General features: G+C 46.8%; 1 protein-coding gene across 3 annotated transcripts in view; it reads right to left on the reverse strand.

The window, feature by feature from the left end:
- Positions 1-951: 951 nt before the first annotated feature.
- Positions 952-20,284, reverse strand: part of MID1 (midline 1) — a gene marked incomplete at its 5' end in the record, with an annotated part of 104,088 nt that continues 84,755 nt past the window's right edge. For all 3 annotated transcript variants that reach the window (XM_080795608.1, XM_080795607.1, XM_080795606.1), the window contains 3 exons: positions 952-5,048; positions 9,947-10,154; positions 13,956-14,117. In XM_080795608.1, coding sequence (XP_080651734.1) covers positions 4,700-5,048; positions 9,947-10,154; positions 13,956-14,117 — 719 coding nt within the window. In that variant the 3' untranslated portion in view covers positions 952-4,699. The remainder of the gene's footprint in view (positions 5,049-9,946; positions 10,155-13,955; positions 14,118-20,284) is intronic.

Genomic DNA, 20,284 nt, shown 5'->3' on the forward strand with positions numbered 1-20,284 from the left:
CCCGTCTCCGCCACCGGCTGCCAATCCTGACGGCACTTTAGAATCTGTTCAGACAACAGGATAGGGTGCCGGGCCACCCTCAAAACCTTCTTTCAGCCCCGATCGGCCAGCAGGGGACCCAGGAATCAGCATTTGTAAACAAGGCGATTTTAACGCTCTGATGGGTTACGAATGACCGCCTTACGTCATGCTGCCTCTAAAGCACATTACCTTGAAAACACACTTCAGGCTCTAAGTGCATTTTCATAGGGGATAGGGACCGGATAAAGCCCTCCCGAGCATCGCTTCCCAAACCTTTGCCAGCATCCGCATCCCCGGGAGGGCCTCTTTAGAATTCACTGCTGGCCCCACGCCCGGAGATGCTGATGAGGCGGCCTGGGGTGGGGGCAGGTAGGGCTGGAGAACTGGCCTTCCTCGCCAGCTCACAGGTGGTGCCAGCGCTGCGGACCCATGGCCACTCTGCAGTGCGCTGACTTCCATCGAAAGAGCTCGTATCCCTAACGAGAGAGAGTCAAGTCCCGGGAGCCACAGGATGGGGTTGGGGATAGACGTAGGGGCCGACCGCTGGGCGTGTAGCAGCCTCCACTGTGAAAAGCCTCACTCCTCTGCTCCAGTCCCCCTTGCCCTCACCTCTTCCAAGCCTTCTAGAAGACTCGAAATCAAGCCTTGTTCTGGATCTTGTTCTTGTTCTGGATCTCCACTCCTGTGTAGGTTTCCTTTATTGGTTTTTTTCCTTTTTTTAAAATTTCCTAAGGACTGTTGTGGGGGTATAGTAACTGTGTTCTGAATGGAGAGAAGTGGGATAGTGAGTCGGAGTTTCCAGAATAAAAGGAAACATTCTAGGCCGCAAAGTAGTTCAAAAAGCCCGGCAGATGGTGAATAAATACGTGTGGAAACAATGAACGTGAAAACACACGATGAAAAGGCAATAGAGAGAGGCGACACAGAGGGCCTTGGAACCACAAAAAGGATTTTATTTTGAACTAGAAAGCAACAGCAATGGCCACACCAGTCAGGGCCGAGGGCGTGGCAGCCTGATGCAAGTACCAGGGGCTGCATTTGTTGGGGTGAAAGGAGCGGCCTACAGAGTCAGCTTGGCATTTCCCAGCTAAGCCGATCGCATCCACATCCCCATGGACGCCGATCCCCTCATTCCCACTGACACAGGCTGGGACTGCTTTCCAGATTCCAGGCTTTTACCACGGTTTTGTAAATATATATATATTTTAAAGTGAAGGAGCCACTGCAGTGAAGGTTTTGCAGTGGTGTCCCCTTTTCTTTCGCTCTCGGGCATTGAACCAATGACAGGAACAGTAAAACATATTTGTGAGACTTTTGCTTTGAAGAACCCCAAAGAGCAAGTTTCCCCCCCCCACCCGGCGGCACCACTGATATTTTGCCCGGATGCTGTTGAGCAACACCCCTGGTCTCTACCCACTAGACGCCAACAGCACCCTCTCCCAGACATTTGCCAGATCGCCCCTTCGCCGAGAAGCGCAATTTCAAACACATCCTCCTGCCCCCACCACCGTGGTCTTTGTCTCCTTTTTAACATTTGGTAAGGGTAGACCAGATCATCAACTTCCCAACACCAACGGCACGGGTAGGCGAGCGTGCACGTGTCTCTCTTCAGGCACCGCACACGTGCCTGAGCCGAAACGGAATCCCCCGTTCACCGGACAGCGCTGGTTCAGTTCCTGGGAAGTTTAGTGTCAGTCATCTCAGTACCGCGATCAACTAGCACAGGCGCCATCAGGCCGTTTCCTCTTCTCCAGCAGACATCCTCACCAACATTTGCGGTCAGTTTTTGAAGTCTTTTCTTTTTTTTTTCAAGCTGGGAAGAACATCTTCACCCATGCCCATTCTCCTCTTAATCCATTTGGATTCCTACTTGAATTATACGGCCAGCCACTCTTGACGCTGGATCCAGGTTTCTTCATTTGTATCCACCAGGAAGAGAGGTACCCTGTTTCTGGGTTCTGTTACGAGAACCGGCTATAGAATTTTGGGGGCCCAGCGCAAAACGAAGGTGCAGGCCCCCTATTCAAATATTACTCAGAATTTCAAGATGGCGACAGCCCTCTTCACACACCCGCGACATCAGACCTGGCAGCCTTGGTTGGTGTCACATCGATTTGGCTGTATTAATGTAACTGGCACCGCCATCTCTTTTTCCCTGTGTCACAATGCTTCCTGTGGAGTCAGGACCTCGAAAACAAAATACGGTGACCCCAGTCCACTTAAAAGAATTGTACTGCAGCAAATGTTTATGGCGTGTATTTTTTAGACTTAAAAAAAAATCCACATGGAAACCTTTTCTACATCATTACAGTAATGAAGGTAAACACTGTGGCCTTTCACCATATACATACTTTCCTGTAAATACGACAACATGGAAATAGTAACTGCTGCTATCCACAAGGTTTTTAAGTTAGCAAAGAGTGAGACTTCCATAACCAAATTATAACATAATCCCTCTTGTCCTTATAAAAATAGCCAAAACAGAAACTAAATGGCTTGCAGTGAAAATTCGAGTAGCAACTTCTTTGTATTGAAAAACATTATATTCATGGAAATATTGTCCTTGTAAATGCTTTACATTAACATCATAAGGCAAACTGTAGCGTTTACTGGTACCTGGTGACCATGATTTTAAAAAACTCAGAAGCTGAGTTTAGACCCTTTTATTTAAAACCTGTTAGTGTACAAAGTGCATTAAAATATCTGTTATCCAGCTACCAAAAACAGTATGTAAAAATTACAACCCTCTCAGTTCGTTCAGGGAAGGCAAATACACGTTGTTTTTATACCGTAAAAAAAAAAGTTTCCAGAGAACGATTAATTTTTTTCCATTGAGGTGTCCATCTTTTAGATGTGAAGCTGTCCTAAGTAGCTATCAAAATATTCATCTGGGTATAAATAATATAGTAAATATATAAACTCTATCTGTTAAGAAAAAGGAGAGCTTCTGGGGGTGAAGAGGACAGAGGCAGGCGTGACGCGGCCCACGGGGTCTAGGCTGGGGCTCACACAGCGCCATGCTGAAACAGCGCGTCTATGGACGGATCTCAGGGAGACAATGGGCTGATTCGGTTAAAAACAAAATTGCTAAAAACAATGCCTAAATTCATCAGTCCGTTCAGTCAAAATGGCCAACTCAGTAGCTCAGATAAATATTTTAGTAAATGAAATGACTTATAGATGTCACACCCTTCGTCAAGATAGAACCAATGCTGGATTTCCGGTCCAAGTCCAAGGGCTGCTTACGAAAGCCTTACTTCATGGACCATTCCATTTTACCAGATCAGCAGGCCCAGAATCCCACCTGACATTCTGTTAGCAGGTTCTGTGAGCGGGTTCCAGCATGGGAATAGTGAGTTTGATTTTTTTGTTTTTTTTTTGTTTTGTTTTGTTCTTTTTTTTTGTTTTGTTTTTTTGTTTTTTGTTTTACAACTCTATGGTGAACTATACTAGAATACAGAGGGACCTCTACATCTTTTGAGATGTGTTTAATAAAAGTCTGTTTATAACTTTTGAGGCACATATACTAGTAAAGAGTACTTTATGCAACGTCCCTTGTCATTACCAACTCATAAATATTAAGTATTTGGGGGTGAGTCACACCTGGACGTGGTAGAGACAGTCAGGGCCCTGTGTTGATGTCCTGGAGAGCAAAGTCAATTCAAAGTGGTACTACCATTTGTAACAGAAAATGTTAATTTCCTCACCCCCAGCAACAAAAGAATAATAATTTTGGGGGGAGAGGGAGACAGGACAGCTATTAAATATAGTAAGCGATGTCACAGGCCTAAAGAAACTATTAAAAGGAAGAACGAAATACATTTAGGTCATGAAAAAGAATCCTACTGCCGATCAAAGACAAATCAGCCTATGACGTTTTGAATCATCAGTAGGATTCGAAGTGACTATTCTTAATGGCAAGCTCATTCTTAATGTTCTCCCAGAACCCTGAGTCCCGGGAAGGGTGAGGTCACACATGGCCAAAGGCTTCAGAACCTTTCTGTCCAACGTGACCCCACCAGCCATCAGAGGGCGATTAAAGATTGGGCCATGGCAGATTCCCAAGTCAATTCTTTCTACTCTCCCTCCTGATCCAAGATGGTTTTGACATCACACTGAAAACACTTCAAAATAAAGCAGACTAAGAAAGCCCGTTTGCTGCCCTACTAGGTTCGAAACTATTTTTTATTTTTAAGGTAACTGCATATTCTGTTACGCACTGTTGAGACAACAGGACCCATGATGGGATCAGTATGAGATACGATGGTGTGAGGAGGTGAATAAACATACAAAACTATAAAAGATTTTTTTTCCTCAAGCCCACAGACCGTGATGACACAAAGGTTGTTGTAAAGAGCTCGTAAACTTCTGGGCCTCTTAATGTGCAAAACCAAATAACGTCTAAGAGTTGTAATTCCGGTTATGTTTCTTTTATAAATAATGTATAAATTTTCCTGCAAATACAGGAAAAATTTGAAGAAATTATTAAAGCGTGTATTTAATACAAAAGCCAGTAAAAGGGGAGAATCGCCTATTTCGAGTCCTATCCTAGCTGATATTTCTGGACACTTTTTGGCGACATTTAATCACACTCTGGAAGCCTGTGCTTTCTCTGTCCCTGAAATGGTGGCCACGACCCTTTGTATTCCCCAGAATGCAGCTCCCCATGGCCAGGTGCTCACGGCAGCTGCTCTGTGCAGTCCAGATGGTCTGGGATGGGAAGGCCAGTTATAATGGTCAAGCACTTGTTCCACACTGTGAAGGTGGGGCACACAGGCTGCGAGAAGGTGATGTCGAAGGTGTAGAGGTGGATGGAGTTCAAAGCATCGTAGAAGGCGATGGAACCATTGTCATAGTCCAGCAGGATGCCGACGCGCCGGAGGTGGGGGGCTGGCTCGATAGGGGTTTCCTTGCTGTTGTGTCTCACCACCCAGTTATTGTGACAGCGGCAGAGCGCCCAGGAAGCAGAGTTCTTCCCAATCCACTCGTGCTTCGGGGCCGATTTGTAAGCAAGGCCGATGGCATACCTGCGCGAACAAAACAGCGACGGCAAAAACCATGAGGTGGGTTGCATATGGACACGACCTCTTTTCTCTGGTTTTCAGGGGTCACGAAAACATGATTTGCTGTCTTCCCTGCTCATTGTTCAGTGAAAACTTGGCAAAGGCCCTAACACAAGTGTTCCTCATCACCGGCCTCCCAAACACACAGTGCGTGGACATGGGCCGCTGTGTTAACTCATATTCCTATTTTTAGTTTGGACATTGCAAGAGAATTAGAACTTTGAGTCTCGCTGCCTTTTGGGTTTTGTTTGTTTGTTTGTTTTTTACACGCATCATGGCCCACACAATGAATTCTCTAGACCAGTGGTGTCCCATAGTAGTTTCTGCAATGAGTGAAATATTTTGCCCCGTTCAGTATGGTAGCCATGAGCCACATGGTTGAACTGTGCCTGTCGAGACTGAAGAACCAGACTTTAAATTTAGTTAATTTTAATTAAGTTGAGTGATTTAAATTAACTGCATGTGGCTCAGGGCTACCATATTGAATAGCACAACCCTAGACTTCTCCTTCTGACCTGCTTCGAATTTTTCGGCTGACCCCCATGTCTGTCATTTTCCATGACTTCGAGTACAGTTTCCAACAGGTAATTGTGGAGAATGGTTTTCACTACCAGTGTAAGTTCCTTGTCCTCTCCTAGATCTACAACACAGGGACGTGGACAGCGTCCATCTCGGAGGGTGATTCTGGGGAGTAAAGGGAAGAATACGTGTAAAATCTGGGGCACAAGGCACGGCAAGGAATCTTGGGTAACTGCTGTTTCATTATCTTTGCCGAATGCCACATAACTAAGAAGTCCCAGAATCAGAATTTGAACTTAGGATGGCTCAAAAAGCTGCAAATGTGGCTCTGTAATCCCGTCCCTCACCAGAAAGTATGTGATTCATCACTGCCAAGAGCCCTTCTGATTACTTCTTACTAAATTTTTAAAAATTCTGAATATCCCAGTTACTCCAAATATACTCTCAATGGCTCTAAAAAGTTAAGAATTCTTTCTACAGTCTTCGAAGCTCCTTAATCTCTTTTTACCCTGCTGAGGTATGCCTCCCTAACATTTGCAGGATTTTGGTGATTAAGATAAGCAAAGCCTATCATTCTTAATAAAGAGTAAATGACTCAGAGGTCAACCTTTAATATGTTAGAGCAGAAACCAGTCTAAGCCGATACTGACATGATACTGACATACGGTACCTTACCCAGTGCAGAGGAAAAAAAAAAACCAACTTCATTGGTCTTTGATAAAATGACATTCTTAAAAAAAAATAACAAGTTGGATTTAAAATACAATCACTTTAAGTGTGTGTTAAAAAAAAAAAAACAACAACGAACAGAACATGCTGTCACTGAATTTAAAGAGAGGAGGGACTCGATCCTCAGGTAAGCCTAGTGTCCTAGCCTGCCTGCCATCAGCCTGGCCTCCTCTCCTCTTTCTGGCCAATCTGGTTCTGCATCCCGGGGAGAATCCTGGGGTTGCATTTCCCAGATTCCTTTCCCAGTGGGAGGCTGGGTCAGGTTCTGCCGCTGTGATGGCTCTTCTAAGAGGTGGGGAAACACTTTTTCCAGACAGCAGCCAGAGAGACACTTTGGAAAGGTTTTTGTTTGGACTATTGGCCCCCCACCGATGTCCACTACGCCCCGCAGACGCTATTTCCATTTTTCAGATACTGCGGAACCTGCATTTGCATAACAAAATTAGCCACGTTTGTATTGTTTCCTTCTCGTTTCTGGGCACCATTTTTACTTTGTACCAAAAGGCTCTGACGTTTATTTCCCATTTGAACCTTCACTGAACCTGTTATGAAGCAGCTGCGGCAGGTATGACTGCCTTCATGTAGCAATGGGAAAACACAGAGAAGGTTACAATTAGGAGCAGAATCCGGAATCTCGCCCCCTCCCCCCTTGACTTCTGGCCCAGTCGTCTTCGCTTGCGTGAACCCACGGTGAGTTAACACCGTTTCATAAAACACCAAGTGCACATTAACAGCATTAGAGAGTAAGAAAATAACTCCGTGCATAGCCCATTAAGCAAAGGAAAATACCATTATGTTATCATTAATCTGTAAAACGATGTACGTATTTCCATTGAGCTTGAAAGGTGCGGGCAGAAGGTAATGTTCCATTAAGTTACGCAGTGACACTCGGAGAATTCACGAAGTATAAAAATTATGTTTCTCAGAGCAATGCTAACACGCCCCAATTGCAGGGATCGTAACATACACGTTAATTGAAAGTCAGGACGATATTTCACGAGAAAATGGATGTGTCATTAGCTGGTGTAAATCAAGGCGCCCCAAGCATTTGATCATACGGGTCACCCCTTCCCCTCGAACACCTCCCAGGAAATGTTCAACTACTTTCTCCATGAGATGTTTTCTGAAACTGACACAATCCGGTGTGTAAAGATCCAAAGTGTGGCAATTAATTTTAGATTTTCCCCCTCTCCTGAGTTGGTTTTGACATCTGGAGGGTGTTTTCAAGGTAATACCGATCTGTGTTTATATAACTGAAGGGGTCTGCTGGAATTTCCCTCACCATTCATCAATGGGAATGAGATCATAATGATCGGGTATCATTTATCATAAATAATTATTAATGGGGTTGTAATTATTTAGACACTGGAGTCTATCCCAGATTAATACAAGCACATTAATTAACTAGAAATGCTTGCTCCTTTGCACCTGGAAAAATTCATCGTGTTTTCCTTCAGGCTTTTATCTTGCCCCAGTGCCGCTAAAAACTGTAAATGCCAAATCTGGCCCAGAGCCGAGTGGGGCGGAAGGATTTGTCCTCCATCCTCTGGCAGGATGTTGGAACAGGAAAATGTTCTGGGCCAAGAAAATTGCGAGGATCACAACAGAAGAAAACCTTCTTGCCTGGCCGACATAGGTACCGTTCTGGGGAGAAAGGAGACACCCAAGCTTACGGTTTCACTTTTTAGATCTCAGTGGCCTTGTACCAATACCATAAGGGACTTAAGACACAATAAGTGATTTAGCTTCCTTATCTCAAACATAACACTGTGATGATACTCCTCGTTTTGGGTTATGCAGTTGGGAGGTGTTTCTTTCTAAGCAAGGATTAGCAAGCTATCACTCATCAAGTACACCACTGTACGCCCGAAAGACTAATTAGGTTTCAAAAACAGAGCATGGTGCTTCAGAGCAGAGATCAGCAAACTGTAACCCACGGGCCGAATTGGGCCCTCTGCTGGTTTTTATAAATAAAGTTTTATTTGCGCAAGGCCATGCCCAGTCACGGACACACGGTCTGCGGCTGCTCTCCCACTACAACCGGAGAGCTGAGTCGTCAGGATAAAAATCATCTGGCCTGCCAAACTGCAACACTGGCTCGCTAGCCTGTCACAGAAAGGTCTGTGAAGCCTTGGGCCAGAGCCTGCGCCCTGACTGCGGCCTTCCTAACCCTGTCGCCTCCGAGCTTTGCCGCCTTGTGCTAACGGGCGCGCGCCCCAGTCATCTCATCTGTAAATGGGGGATTCTGGCGCCTACCACTGGGGGGCTACTAAGATGAATGAATGAGTGAACATGTGCAGGATGCTTAGACCACGCGTGGCCCACAGCTGTGCTAGAGGAGGGCGAGGTCAATACAAATAAAAGAGCAGGAGCGAACAGGTGTTTGTCGGCCAGCCAGCCAGAGGAAGGGGGGCAGTTCGTGGCTCACGGAATAGACAAGGTAAGCTTTGTGAGGTTCACCAGGCAAAGGCTGGCTCACTCCAATGCAGACACCGCACCCTGACTGACACCCCCCGCTTTGGAGAGCTCGCTGGGCGGAAGGCATGGCGCTGGACCTAACAGACTGTTTGAAAGGGTTCCCAGCAACTGCTCACTGCCTCGGCCTCTCAGCTCTTGACTATTTCCAGTCGTCGGCCCCGTCTAGAGTCACAAAACATACAAGGCAACAGAAATTCATTCTCTTTGGATGACGGAGAGTCATGTTTTAGAGAAGGAATCGGCACACGTTTTCAATAAAGGCCTGGGGAGTTAATATTTTTGGCTTTGCGGACCACAGGGTTCTATTTTAACTGCTCAACTCTGCCGCGTGGCTCAGAGGCAGCCACAGACAATGTGGAGAAGAATGGGCACGGCTGTGTTCCCACAACACTTAGTTTACCAAAACAGGCACAGGGCTAGGTCCGGCCCGCTGGCCGTCGTCGTCGGCTGACTCGTGTTTTAAGGCACGGAAGAGCCGTGTTAGCATCCTAGCTCTGTTAGGGACCGGGACTCCATCAACTCAGCTACAATTCTCGCAGTAAGTAAAAAAGAAAAAAAAATGGATGGACTTCAAGCAAGCTCTTTTTCTTATTGGCTGAAAGGAAGACCAGAGGATGGTTCTGGAAATACTCACTCCTTCCGCTCACCTCCATGGGAGAGAGATACTTCCCTAGACCACCAGCTTCGGCTTTGGCTAGGTTGACTGGCTTTGGCCAATGAGAAGTTAGTAGACAGTGACATAAGCAAAGGCTTGGAATGGGCTGGCCTAGCTGTGCTTGCGCTCTCGGGCTCGAGAGAGACGTGACACGGGCAGCCCTTGTGGCCGAAGAGGCTGAAGGGACACAAAGAAGAGACCTAGACCCAACCTACAGCTTAAAGCAAAGCCCGGCCGAGATTAGCCTTGGCAGCGGACCCACACAAGGGGGTAGTGAGCGCGCAATCATGAATGATTATTGTTTGAAGCCACCCAGTCTCGGGGTGCCCGTTATACAGCACTACTGTCGCAACAACAGACACAAAAAGCTTTTCTGCATATTTTCCTGCAAGACTGGCCCTGGAATGGATTAATGCTCTGACAAAGTACAGAATGACATGCGCCTTTTTGTAACTGGACGACAACAGATAGCATTGCCTACCATGTGCTCCCACTTATGACCACCTCCCAGTAATGCCGACCGCTATCAATGAACACATTTCCAGCTACGCCATAGCTCCCTTGGCTGGTGAAGCGTTCGGGCGTGTGGCTCTTTTTGGAGGATGACTCATCACGTTCTACCGTCAAGTTATCGTGGGACACCTTCAGCTTTCGATGTGCAGACTTGGGGTCCAGTTTAAACGGCTGGCCTGGGAACGAGTTTCCAAAAAACAAAGACAGGAAGAAGAGGACCGTTTATTTCAACATGACCAATACTGTATTTTCAGAATCAGGTTTTAAGAACATGGTAAAATATTGAATACAAACATGACCCTGCTTTCGTGAACTCCCAGCCTGTCAGTTCTGAGATGGGGATCTAGAGTTGCTATGGCTAAAGATTCAACTGTAGCACGGGCGGGGATTAACCACGACATGTAGTAGAAGCTATCTTTGGGGGTCCCAGCTGGACACAAGCAGCTCTGGTACACAGTGGCTAAGCAGCATTCCCAAAGGAAGAAGAAAACAAAGACTTCGTTTTTAACCATTCCCATAATCGATCCAGCTTAAAATGGGGTTCACACGCAGTACACTACAGACCAGAAGCCAAAGAAATCAAGATTGCAGATTTTGACATAAAGGCTTTAGATAACTCTGAAACTGTTGCAAGTTACAAATGAGTCTCATGAGCTCAGAATGACTATAAAAATGTGCATTTTTCAGCCCACAACAAGATCAGGAAAAAAATGTGATCATAACACCTGGGTTTTCTACTCCTGAGTGTCTGTGTACATACATACATATACATAAAATAAGGCCCCCTGTATTTCATTATTCACATTTGTGTTTTGAAGATCTCTCTATATGTAACTTTTCCCCAAGATTTTATTTATTTATTTGAAAGAGAGAGAGACACAGCAGAGAGAGGGAACAAAGCAGGGAGAGTGGGAGAGGGAGAAGCAGACTTCCCACTGAGCAGGGAGTCCGATGCAGGGCTTGAGCCCAGGACCCTGGGACCATGACCTGAGCCGAAGGCAGATGCCCAATGACTGAGCCACCCAGTCACCGCTCTATATGTAATTTTTAAGAATTATATATATATACAGATAGAGATATAGATATATATCTCTATATATATAATACACAATTGTGTTTTGAAGATTGAACTGTTAGAAAATCTTGGCAGAGTTACCCCTGAACATCTTGTCACAGCTGTTACTTCTTTGAGAACGTAACATGGCCCTGGAGGACTGCCTGTCATTCGACACCACATCGGTGTTAAAAGGCATGAAATGAGTTACGAGATCATGCAAATACCAAGTTGTCTCAAGGCCACCCCACTCCCCGGTCACAGCCACGGCCATGGCCACGGCCGCAGTTGGTAGGCCCGCCCTCAGGCAGCCAGCGGACAGAGTTTGGTACACTGACTGGGGAAATCCACAACCCTGGCTGAGACAGTGGCTCGGAGAGCACGGGGCAATGAGTGCTGTGTCACGTCCGCGTGGGTCAGAGGATTTCTAGCTGTCACCTGGATACAAACACGACATGCCCACCTGTCAAATCCTTTCTCTTAGGACAGGGGTCAGCACATCTTTCTGATAAGAGACCAGATGGATATTTTCAGCTCGGCCGGCCATGTGGTCTCTCGTGTGGCTACCTAACCGCTGCTGCGGCGTGCAAGCGGCCCGAGACGAGAGGGAAATGGACGGGTGCAGCGGTGTGCCAATGAAACTTTATTTATAAAAACAGGCAGCCAGATTTGGCTGGCAGGCTGGATCGGCTGCTGACCCATTTTAGATTTCTGTCCACATCACAGAAAAGCTTAAAGGGGATGCTGAGGAAAAGCTTCAGGGGCGGATCAGGGCATGGACATTGTCAGAGGCGCTAAGAGCTGCTGGGTTACATGCCGAGTTTGAATTTCAGCTTGTCTTGGGAAACACAGCTGTCCTCGGGAACGATCGTGCCAGCAACCGTTAGGGATAAAGTATGAACAAAGGCAAGGAGCGTATGAAGGTAGTTTTGCTTAAAATATTTCCATTTTTAAAGGTGGAAGAGAGAATGTGTATAAAATCAAGTGGACGTTAACGGGCAGACCGGGGAGGGGGGTGGTTTCATTACAGCCGTCACTGAACAGGGGGGCCGTGTGCTGCTTGCCCTTCGTCCAGCGAGGAATATCAGAATGGCAAAGCCGTCAGCAAGACTGGCCTCATGATGACGGGAGATGTACACCACCTCGCCTCAACTCACTGTGGAGTAGCCCCATGTCAGCTTAGGTCAGGCCCGACCCCAACCCCTGCATCCTCAGCGAGCAAATTCCACCTGCGCCTCAGATGTGTTTCTCAAACGCACCATCACCTACTCTGTCCAAGTTCCAGGCTTTTGCTTCGATGAGGCCAAATTAGTTCAAGGACCAAATGAATCATTTACTTTACTAAAGAATTCAATTCATTGTAATATCGTGCACGTAGGAGTTTGGAAAACTACAGCCTGCAAGCCACATCCAGCATACTGCGTGTGTTTGTGAATAAAGTTTTATTGAAACCCAAGCACGTCCATTCGCTTATGGGTAATCCGTGGCTGCTTTCGCACTGCAGTGGCAGCGGTGAATAAGAGTGGATGGTGACCGAGACCATCTGACGTGCACAGCCTCCAATCTTTACTCTTTGGCACACTGCAGAAAAGTCCGCCGACTCCTCGTGTACAACTTGATAACATCTGTTCAATAATCGCATGTCTAGAAATAGAAGATGACATTATCTGTCTACATGAAATGAATGCGATATCTTCAGTGAAACTGACGAAGCACGCGTTCGATGTCTCAGAGACATCTTCTACACAATTAACCTCAGTGTATGTATTTACTAATTCTTTTCCTACTTAATCTCTAAAAACATTTCCTTCTTTACCAGCAGAAATACTGAGGGTAGAAATTAGCTTCAAGCCTAAACGTATGTGGCTGAAATGCGTATGCCTGGAGTATAATAAAGTTATTTGGCTGCTGAAATTGAGGACTCGGGTTAAGTGAGGATTCATCTGGAAAAGCAGTTAATGGTCCCCAATGACTAGGGGCAACTGTCTAACACGGTCCCATATCGACACACTCCCCTTTGCTTTCTCTTGGGAGGTCCTATGCAAAGAAATTCCATGTTATAGAACATATTTCTAGATCAAAAATAGTAAAGAAAAAAGAGAGGATAAAAGAAAACACATGTGGGCAGAGACAGCGAGGGAGACGACAGTGTTATAAGACACATGTACGGGCCAGATCTTTCCTTGTTGTGTCCTGTGGGGTGTGGGGTGTTTCCCATCATCCCTGGCTGCGAACCATTAGACACCAGTAGCATCCACCCCAGTTCTAAGCGCCAAAAATGTCTCCAGACATTGCTCAGTGTCCCTGGGGGGGCTGGGGGTGGGGAGGGCGGAACTGCTTCTGAGAATCATAGACCTAGACAGATATCTGGAGTAAGGAATTCCTGAAGAAAGAGTTATTAATTTGCTCTTATGTTATGGAAAAATAATTTGCCGTTTGCAGTACCCCAACGACCTAGCAGGGTCTCTCTCTGTACATATATAAAATTTATATTCATATATTTTATATAATACATAAATTTTATATAAATAATAAAATAAAATATAAATAAAAATAATAAATATTTATAAATATATAAAACATAGATATATACTTTATATATTATATATAATAGAAACACACACACACACACACACACACACACACATATCTGTTCTAATTCTCCAGGATTATCTGTTAGAAGAGCGAGCGGGTCTGAAGTCGATGCAGAGAACTGGATGGACTCACAGCCCTTAAGGGTCGAGAGAGTTGGGGACCCCAGAGGCGTCTGATGCCAACCGCACCCCGCCGCCCCGGCTCTTGACTTGCTCCTCTGGCCCGTCGACGACGCCTGAGGCAGACAGAAGGAAAAGAAAGGGGGACAGAGGCGGCCGAAAGGAGAGCAGAAGGGAGGCGACAGCTCTACGGAGCTCGCGGCACTTACTGTTTGTCTTCAGCTTCCCAGGCTCACTGCTGCGGCTACCCGCCTGGTTGATGGCCTTGACAATGAAGATGTACTTGGTGCCACTCTGCAGACCATGGACCGTGTAGTGGTTCTGCTTGATGTTGGGCACGATCATCCAGCTGTCGGCCGAGTTACACAGACCTGCGAAGCCAAGCAGACAAGGTACAATTCTTCGTCACTTCTGCATCTCCGAGGGAGCCCGCGAATAAACCGGAGGGCTGTCTCCCGCCTACAGTGGGCGACCGACCTGTACTTCTACTTATATATTCCTGCTGTGTGCCCCAAATGGAAAACCCCAGGAAAATGATGGTATCGCAGCTTCTGCTCAGTAAACACGGGAGCAGCCAAGGCAGTCCTGTGTGGCGTGCTGCACGTGGTGTCCGTGCGCGACGTGTCGTGGCGAGGAGGAGGACGCCGCAAGTCACCACAGGTTCCGCTCCCGGCCCCCTTACGCCACACTCGTGAGTATGATTGTTAAATCGGAATCTCATCACGTCTGAGCCTCACAGCAGGTGAGAAGAGACCTGAATCACGTAGGAGAAGTTGGTTCCACGGACGTCCACATAGTCGATCGCTTTTGTGCCTCTAATCTTCAGCCTGCCCCAGACCCAGGCCCGAGCGGCTTGGCAGAGATGGGATGGGTTCCTTCGTGGGAATACAAGAGTGTGCGAGAGGAGGCATTCCAAGGCCTCGAGGATTTCTGTGGATGCCTCGGGTCTCTTTCAGTGCCAAGGGGAGGACGTTCCCCAGAGCGTCTTCTCGTCTGGGCAGGATGAGACACCGGGAACAGCTCTACTGCCCCACGCCTGCAGGAGTGAGGCCGGCAGAGACTGGCCCGATCTGACCGGGGAGGGAAGAGAGCGATCACCAGGGTCACGGGCGTTCCCAGCATTAGCGTGGCCACGGTTAACCAACTCGGGAGGCCTGTCCCTAGGAGAAGTGGGGAGCAGTGGCACCCCCGGGCAGCCAGGGCCCAGTGTAGCTCTTAGAAAAGCACGAACAGGGATTCGGACCAGCTGTAGTCCCTAGTGCGGCGGGACCGCAGCTCTGGCTGCGTTCTGCAGGATGTGGGCTGGCGGGGGGTGGGCAGGCTGAGGATTTACGATGCTTTTGGAAGAACATGTAGGGAAAAGGAGGCCCGTTTCGTTTTGCAGCAGGCTGATGCTGAAAACGTCTCTTTGGTATTGGGCCCAGCGCTGCTCTCTCCACCCATCAATCTCCACTCTAAGAGAACCTTTTCCCAGCTCCCTGGTGACTGGCTGTCACCAAGTTTCCTGACTCTGGTGAATTTCCTTCACCAGTTCTTGGTGGAGGGCTGAGTCCCTCCACTTCCTGAGGGGCTCCGAACTCCCCCCACTCTCTCCCTTTCAGTGGATTTGCAAGTCAAAGGGTTAGTTCTTTTGATCTGGAGGCAACTTATACCTTACAGTAATCCCAAGAAGCAGTCCCTTAATCTTTCTTTGGTCTCACCTCTTTGAGAATCTAATAAAACATTTCTATAGAAGGAAAGTCACATGTGCAGATCCCTACCAAGCCACAAATATCTGCATGGCATTCCAAGATATTCACAGCCCCGGGACATCTGTCTTTGGATCCTACGAAATACCTTCTCCAACTTTTGAGTTAAAACACTGCTCCTGCTGGTCTGCACCGTTGAGAAGAACCTTAGAAGTCTTTTGTCAAGTGTGAAACTTCACCTTGTCTGATTTGTACCTTGGAGGCACAGTCTCGTTAGACACCCTCCAGTGAGTCATAGATACATACACTCACACACGCACATACAAACTCACAAGGTCAGATCTGACCCTGTGCGCTTCCGGTCACCTCTTTTCATCTCCACCTGCGAACGTTTCACCAGCAGCGCCGCCGGAGTTGACAAAGCCAGCATAAAGCAAGGGAACCGCGGGAGACTCACGGAAGGCGGTGAAGGCGTGTGTGCGCTCGTGTTGGAGACGGAGCAGGACGACTGAGGCACCACGCACCCCCACCCCATCCCCTGTTCTCCCCCAGGTCGTAGCCCTCTGTTCTCCTGCCCATTCTCACTCGTGTGAGACCCAGGGAAACATCCACCAGAGGCTCAGTAACACGGGGCTCTCCCTACTACATTTCCCGTTTGCTACTTCTTCACCTTGCCTTTTCCGTGAATACAGCTGTCATAAGCTCGGCGCTTCTGGATAGCGCCAGGGCCAAATCACAGATTTGGATCCAACGAAAGAAGGGTCATTTTGAACTCTGAGCTCTGGGCCCCAAGAAGCCTGCGACTCACTTTAGACATTTCAACGTGATCTTCCAACAGTAATAAAACGAAAACAGTGAGCTTTTTCTATTGCCCAGGATAATCCACTCATACTCCTAGTCCTTTGTCAACAGCAGTCGAGCACGGACGAGCACAGTAACGGCATTCAGTAGACTCAAATGAGAACGCTATCGATGTCACTGCGTTTACACTGTTCCCGTTTAATTGCATATGTTACAGGAAAATGACGATTGTGGTCAAAGAAAGCAAATGTAAAAATGTTTCAATAAACTTTACATCACTGTACGACCAAAAAGCTGGGCTTAATGTGGTGGGGGAATGCTTTCAGCGACATCATAAAGCAGATGTCTGAAATTGCTACGAACAGCAAGTTGGCCTTAAAACCCAACAAAAGAGATTTAATGTTTCGGAACGCTTTTCCAAACAGAAAAGGGACCTGACCATCCTGATGACTTTGAAGAGGTCGCTCATTTTTTCCCCCTCAAAGATTAAAGGAACAAAAATGTTGATGGAGTGGTAAAATTTGATTGGACAGCTTTACACTGGGACGACCTGCTCTCGCGAATGCTCACTATTTCTGTTACTACTGCTGCCAGGACAATAATTGAGAAGTTGATTAAAAATGCCAAGAAAGCAGCAGCGACCATTTTCTTCTGGCGGCTGGAGTAGTGAGGCGTCTCCGAGGACACCGTCACTGCGTTGCTAGTGTTGGTCCTGGGCCAGTGTCACCTAACATCTTGCATATGGTGCCAAGGGCCAGACCTCTCTGCCTCGGTACTGCACCGTGTTGGGGCCGCTGACCAGGTTTTACGCATCTCTTTACGAGACACCCGTGGCACCGTCCTGGAATGAAGCCTCACTTTTCTCCCAATTCATTCTCAATCATCTTTGAGGGTATTCCAATATCCACCTTCTCTAACTTGGCTTCCAGTATTAAAGCAACAATGGAATGATAATTAGTTCATAATGAGACTTAATTGAGTTTCTCAATCTTATACATTTTGTTCTCATTCACAATGGGTCAGAAGCATCTCCCTACGTAACGCCGCTCATTACAAGATCCTAATTACATTTGGGATTTCAGAGCCTTGTATAGCAACAGTCATCTTGCAGTAAAACACTCTGTATAAAACATTACGCAACACGGACACCCTTCGGAGAGGCGGCAGGTGGCTTCAAACGTCCTTTGTTTCTTCTACCAGATCGGACAGAAGTGAACATCCTTTTCCTTCTTCTCTGTAAAAACAGTATCTGTTTAATAACTGCTCATGAATGTTTTCAAATTGACTAAGATTAATTAAATACAGATAACTACCTCACCATGGAGACCTGGAAAAGCGCATCTTTGGACTTTGGCTAATAATAAAAATAGGCTGCTGGGAAAAGGCTCCGTTTAGGATTTTAAATGGAGCACTGAAAGGGGTTTCGGAAAAAATCATGAAAAACGTTGTGAAATTAAATACATATCTACTTATTAATAAGCAATTCATTAACATCTGTAGGCCTAAGTCTGCTAATAAGAATGCATAATAAAAAATTAATGGTGTCATTAATTTTGCATTTGAATATATGAATTTGATTAGGGAGAGCCTTTTTAAAAGATCAAAAGCTTCACAGATATTATCTAATTCTCCTTCACCAAAGTCAGTTGTGGGCAATTAACTAGAATTCATTATGACAAATGAAGGAACCATGACCTATAGGCAGCGAAGATTCCTAGTGGCACGAGGGGCTTGGCCGGTTTGGGGGCTCTCACGTCTTCTAACTTTCGGTACAGTTTTACTATTAGCTCTCGTCATTCAATGTAACAACATCCGCAAAGGATATTCCTCCAAATGGCGGGACAGATGGACAAACAGCATTCAGGGAAGGCCTGGCACTTGAAGAATGTGTAAAATGCCATTGTGTAGAAAACCCTCACTAATTTAATGACTGACCTTTGTCCTATGACCCAAAACGTCAGCTTTAAAAAAAAAAAAATGCGGTGACGGGTGAGTGCCGCCGTATTTTTGTAGGAATAATAACTTGGACTACCTCTGAGCTGACACTGTGGCCAGCATGGGGCTCAGACCACAGTTTTAGCATCTCAACCACGGGAAGTTAAAACATCACCTCTCCTTACAGATGAGGAAACAGACGCAGAGGACGTTGAATAATTTGCCCCAAATTACGGAGCTAGTGAGGTCCACAGTTGGGATTCAAATCCAGGTCCCTCTCAGACATTACAAATATACATAATAGTCAAGAAGAAAATAATTTGAAGGTCTTTGCATGTCAGTTGTCTTTTTATTTACATTTATTCTTTCTTTCCTTGTTACAATTCGATCCTGTAGGCCTCAGGACTTCACTATACTGGTTTCATGGACGTTAAAGAGACAAACAGCTCCCGGTACTAATGGGCTGATGAGAGCGTCCAGTCAGATGGACACCTGCAGTTTCCCTGATTTCCACTGGTCCTGGGAGGAATAGCCTTTCCGACATGCGTGCACCAAACAAGCAAGGTCTGTCACCTTCAAGAAGTCATCCCCATTTATTTCCCTGTGGCACCTGCTTTTGGGGAACAATACACCGTGTCTGGGATCACCGAGAATGGAGCTCTGAAGTCAGTGGTGTGGCTGCTGGTGGGTTTCTGTAGGCACGGACTTTTCTCGTCTACTCATATTATTTTTCATGCCAACAGCATGGAAGCCAAGTCAGCCAGAGAAACCCCAAGTTTTAGGCACTAGGTCTCCTCTTTTCATTTGGTGAGGGGGGTGGGGGGGGTGGAGGAAAGCACTGGGGTCCAGTCCAAGTTCTTAAGCGCATCTACCGTCTTTTAGCTCCACATCCTCGCTCCTTGAGTATCCATACTCCTTGCGGAGCAACCTCGCTGGCCCTCACATTCTGACTCTGGGCTCGCCCGTGAGACTTGCTTTGGCCTCTAGCACATCAGCTAACGTGACAAATACAGGGGCCTGCAAAGCACGTGTGCAAGCGTGCCCGTCCTTGCAGGCGTGCGCTGCGCTCACCTGCGATCACCAGGAGAACGCACCCATGTGGGACAATAGGGGGCAGCCCCAATCCGCAGCGTGACCTTGACAGAGCCTCACCAAGGTCAGTGGGACCAGCAGACCCCCACCTGATTCCAGACACACAGGCAGTACATGTTTACTGTTATATGCTACTTCGGCTCTGTGGTTGTCGGCCGATCAGCAAAAGCCAACTGATACAGGGCCTGCCCGTCTAGGCCAAGGCTCTACGTAGTGTCTCAACGCCCACAAAAATTCACTTTAAGACACTTCAGGAAAGACGGAACCATCTATGGCGGATGCGCTCTTGGGTAGCCCCCATGATTCCCCAGCGATACATTCATGACTTCATGTAATTCTCACCCTCCTTGAGCGCAGGCAAGACCTGTGACCTGCTTCCAAAAAAAGAGAATACAGCAACGGACAAAAGTCCTAGCATCGTGAGTTTGCAAATGTACTTACGGTCCCTGATCAGCTATTTCTGAGTTAATCAAAAGAGACTATTCTGGGTGAACAAAGCAAGGTAAAGAACTGTGTTTGGCCCGCTACCTTTTGTGTCCCTAAACAATGTATTTCTAGATGTGTGTGAGTGTCTGTGCATCCTTTTGTATCAACAGACAACCACAGGAAGGATGCATGTGAAATGGAGTTGGCGCAGTAGGTAACTTTGGAACTGCCATACTGGGGCTTTGGGGCTGCCATATTGAAAAACATCCAATTGTCACCGTAGACATTTTATATATTATCACACAGTGTTTGTGCATTACTTACTAAAAAGAAAGGTTTTAGGGAAGTTAGTATTTCTTCATGCCTATAGAACTAGGGATGAGAGGCAACACGAGAAGAATCCAAAATCCTGAAAGGGCAAAATGATGCCGAACCATGGTGAACCATTGATACGCCCGTGCTGTTTCGACTTGCCCCCCACAGCACTTCCAACAGCTGGAGACAGTAATGGTGTTTGCTGGGGATATGGGTCAGAGGTGGAGAAGTCTCTTCTGGAATTTATCTTCTCCTTACCTTCATGGGCGCTACTGCCATTG

This window comes from Martes martes (genome assembly GCF_963455335.1).
Source record: "Martes martes genome assembly, chromosome: X".
Lineage (NCBI taxonomy): Eukaryota > Metazoa > Chordata > Mammalia > Carnivora > Mustelidae > Martes > Martes martes.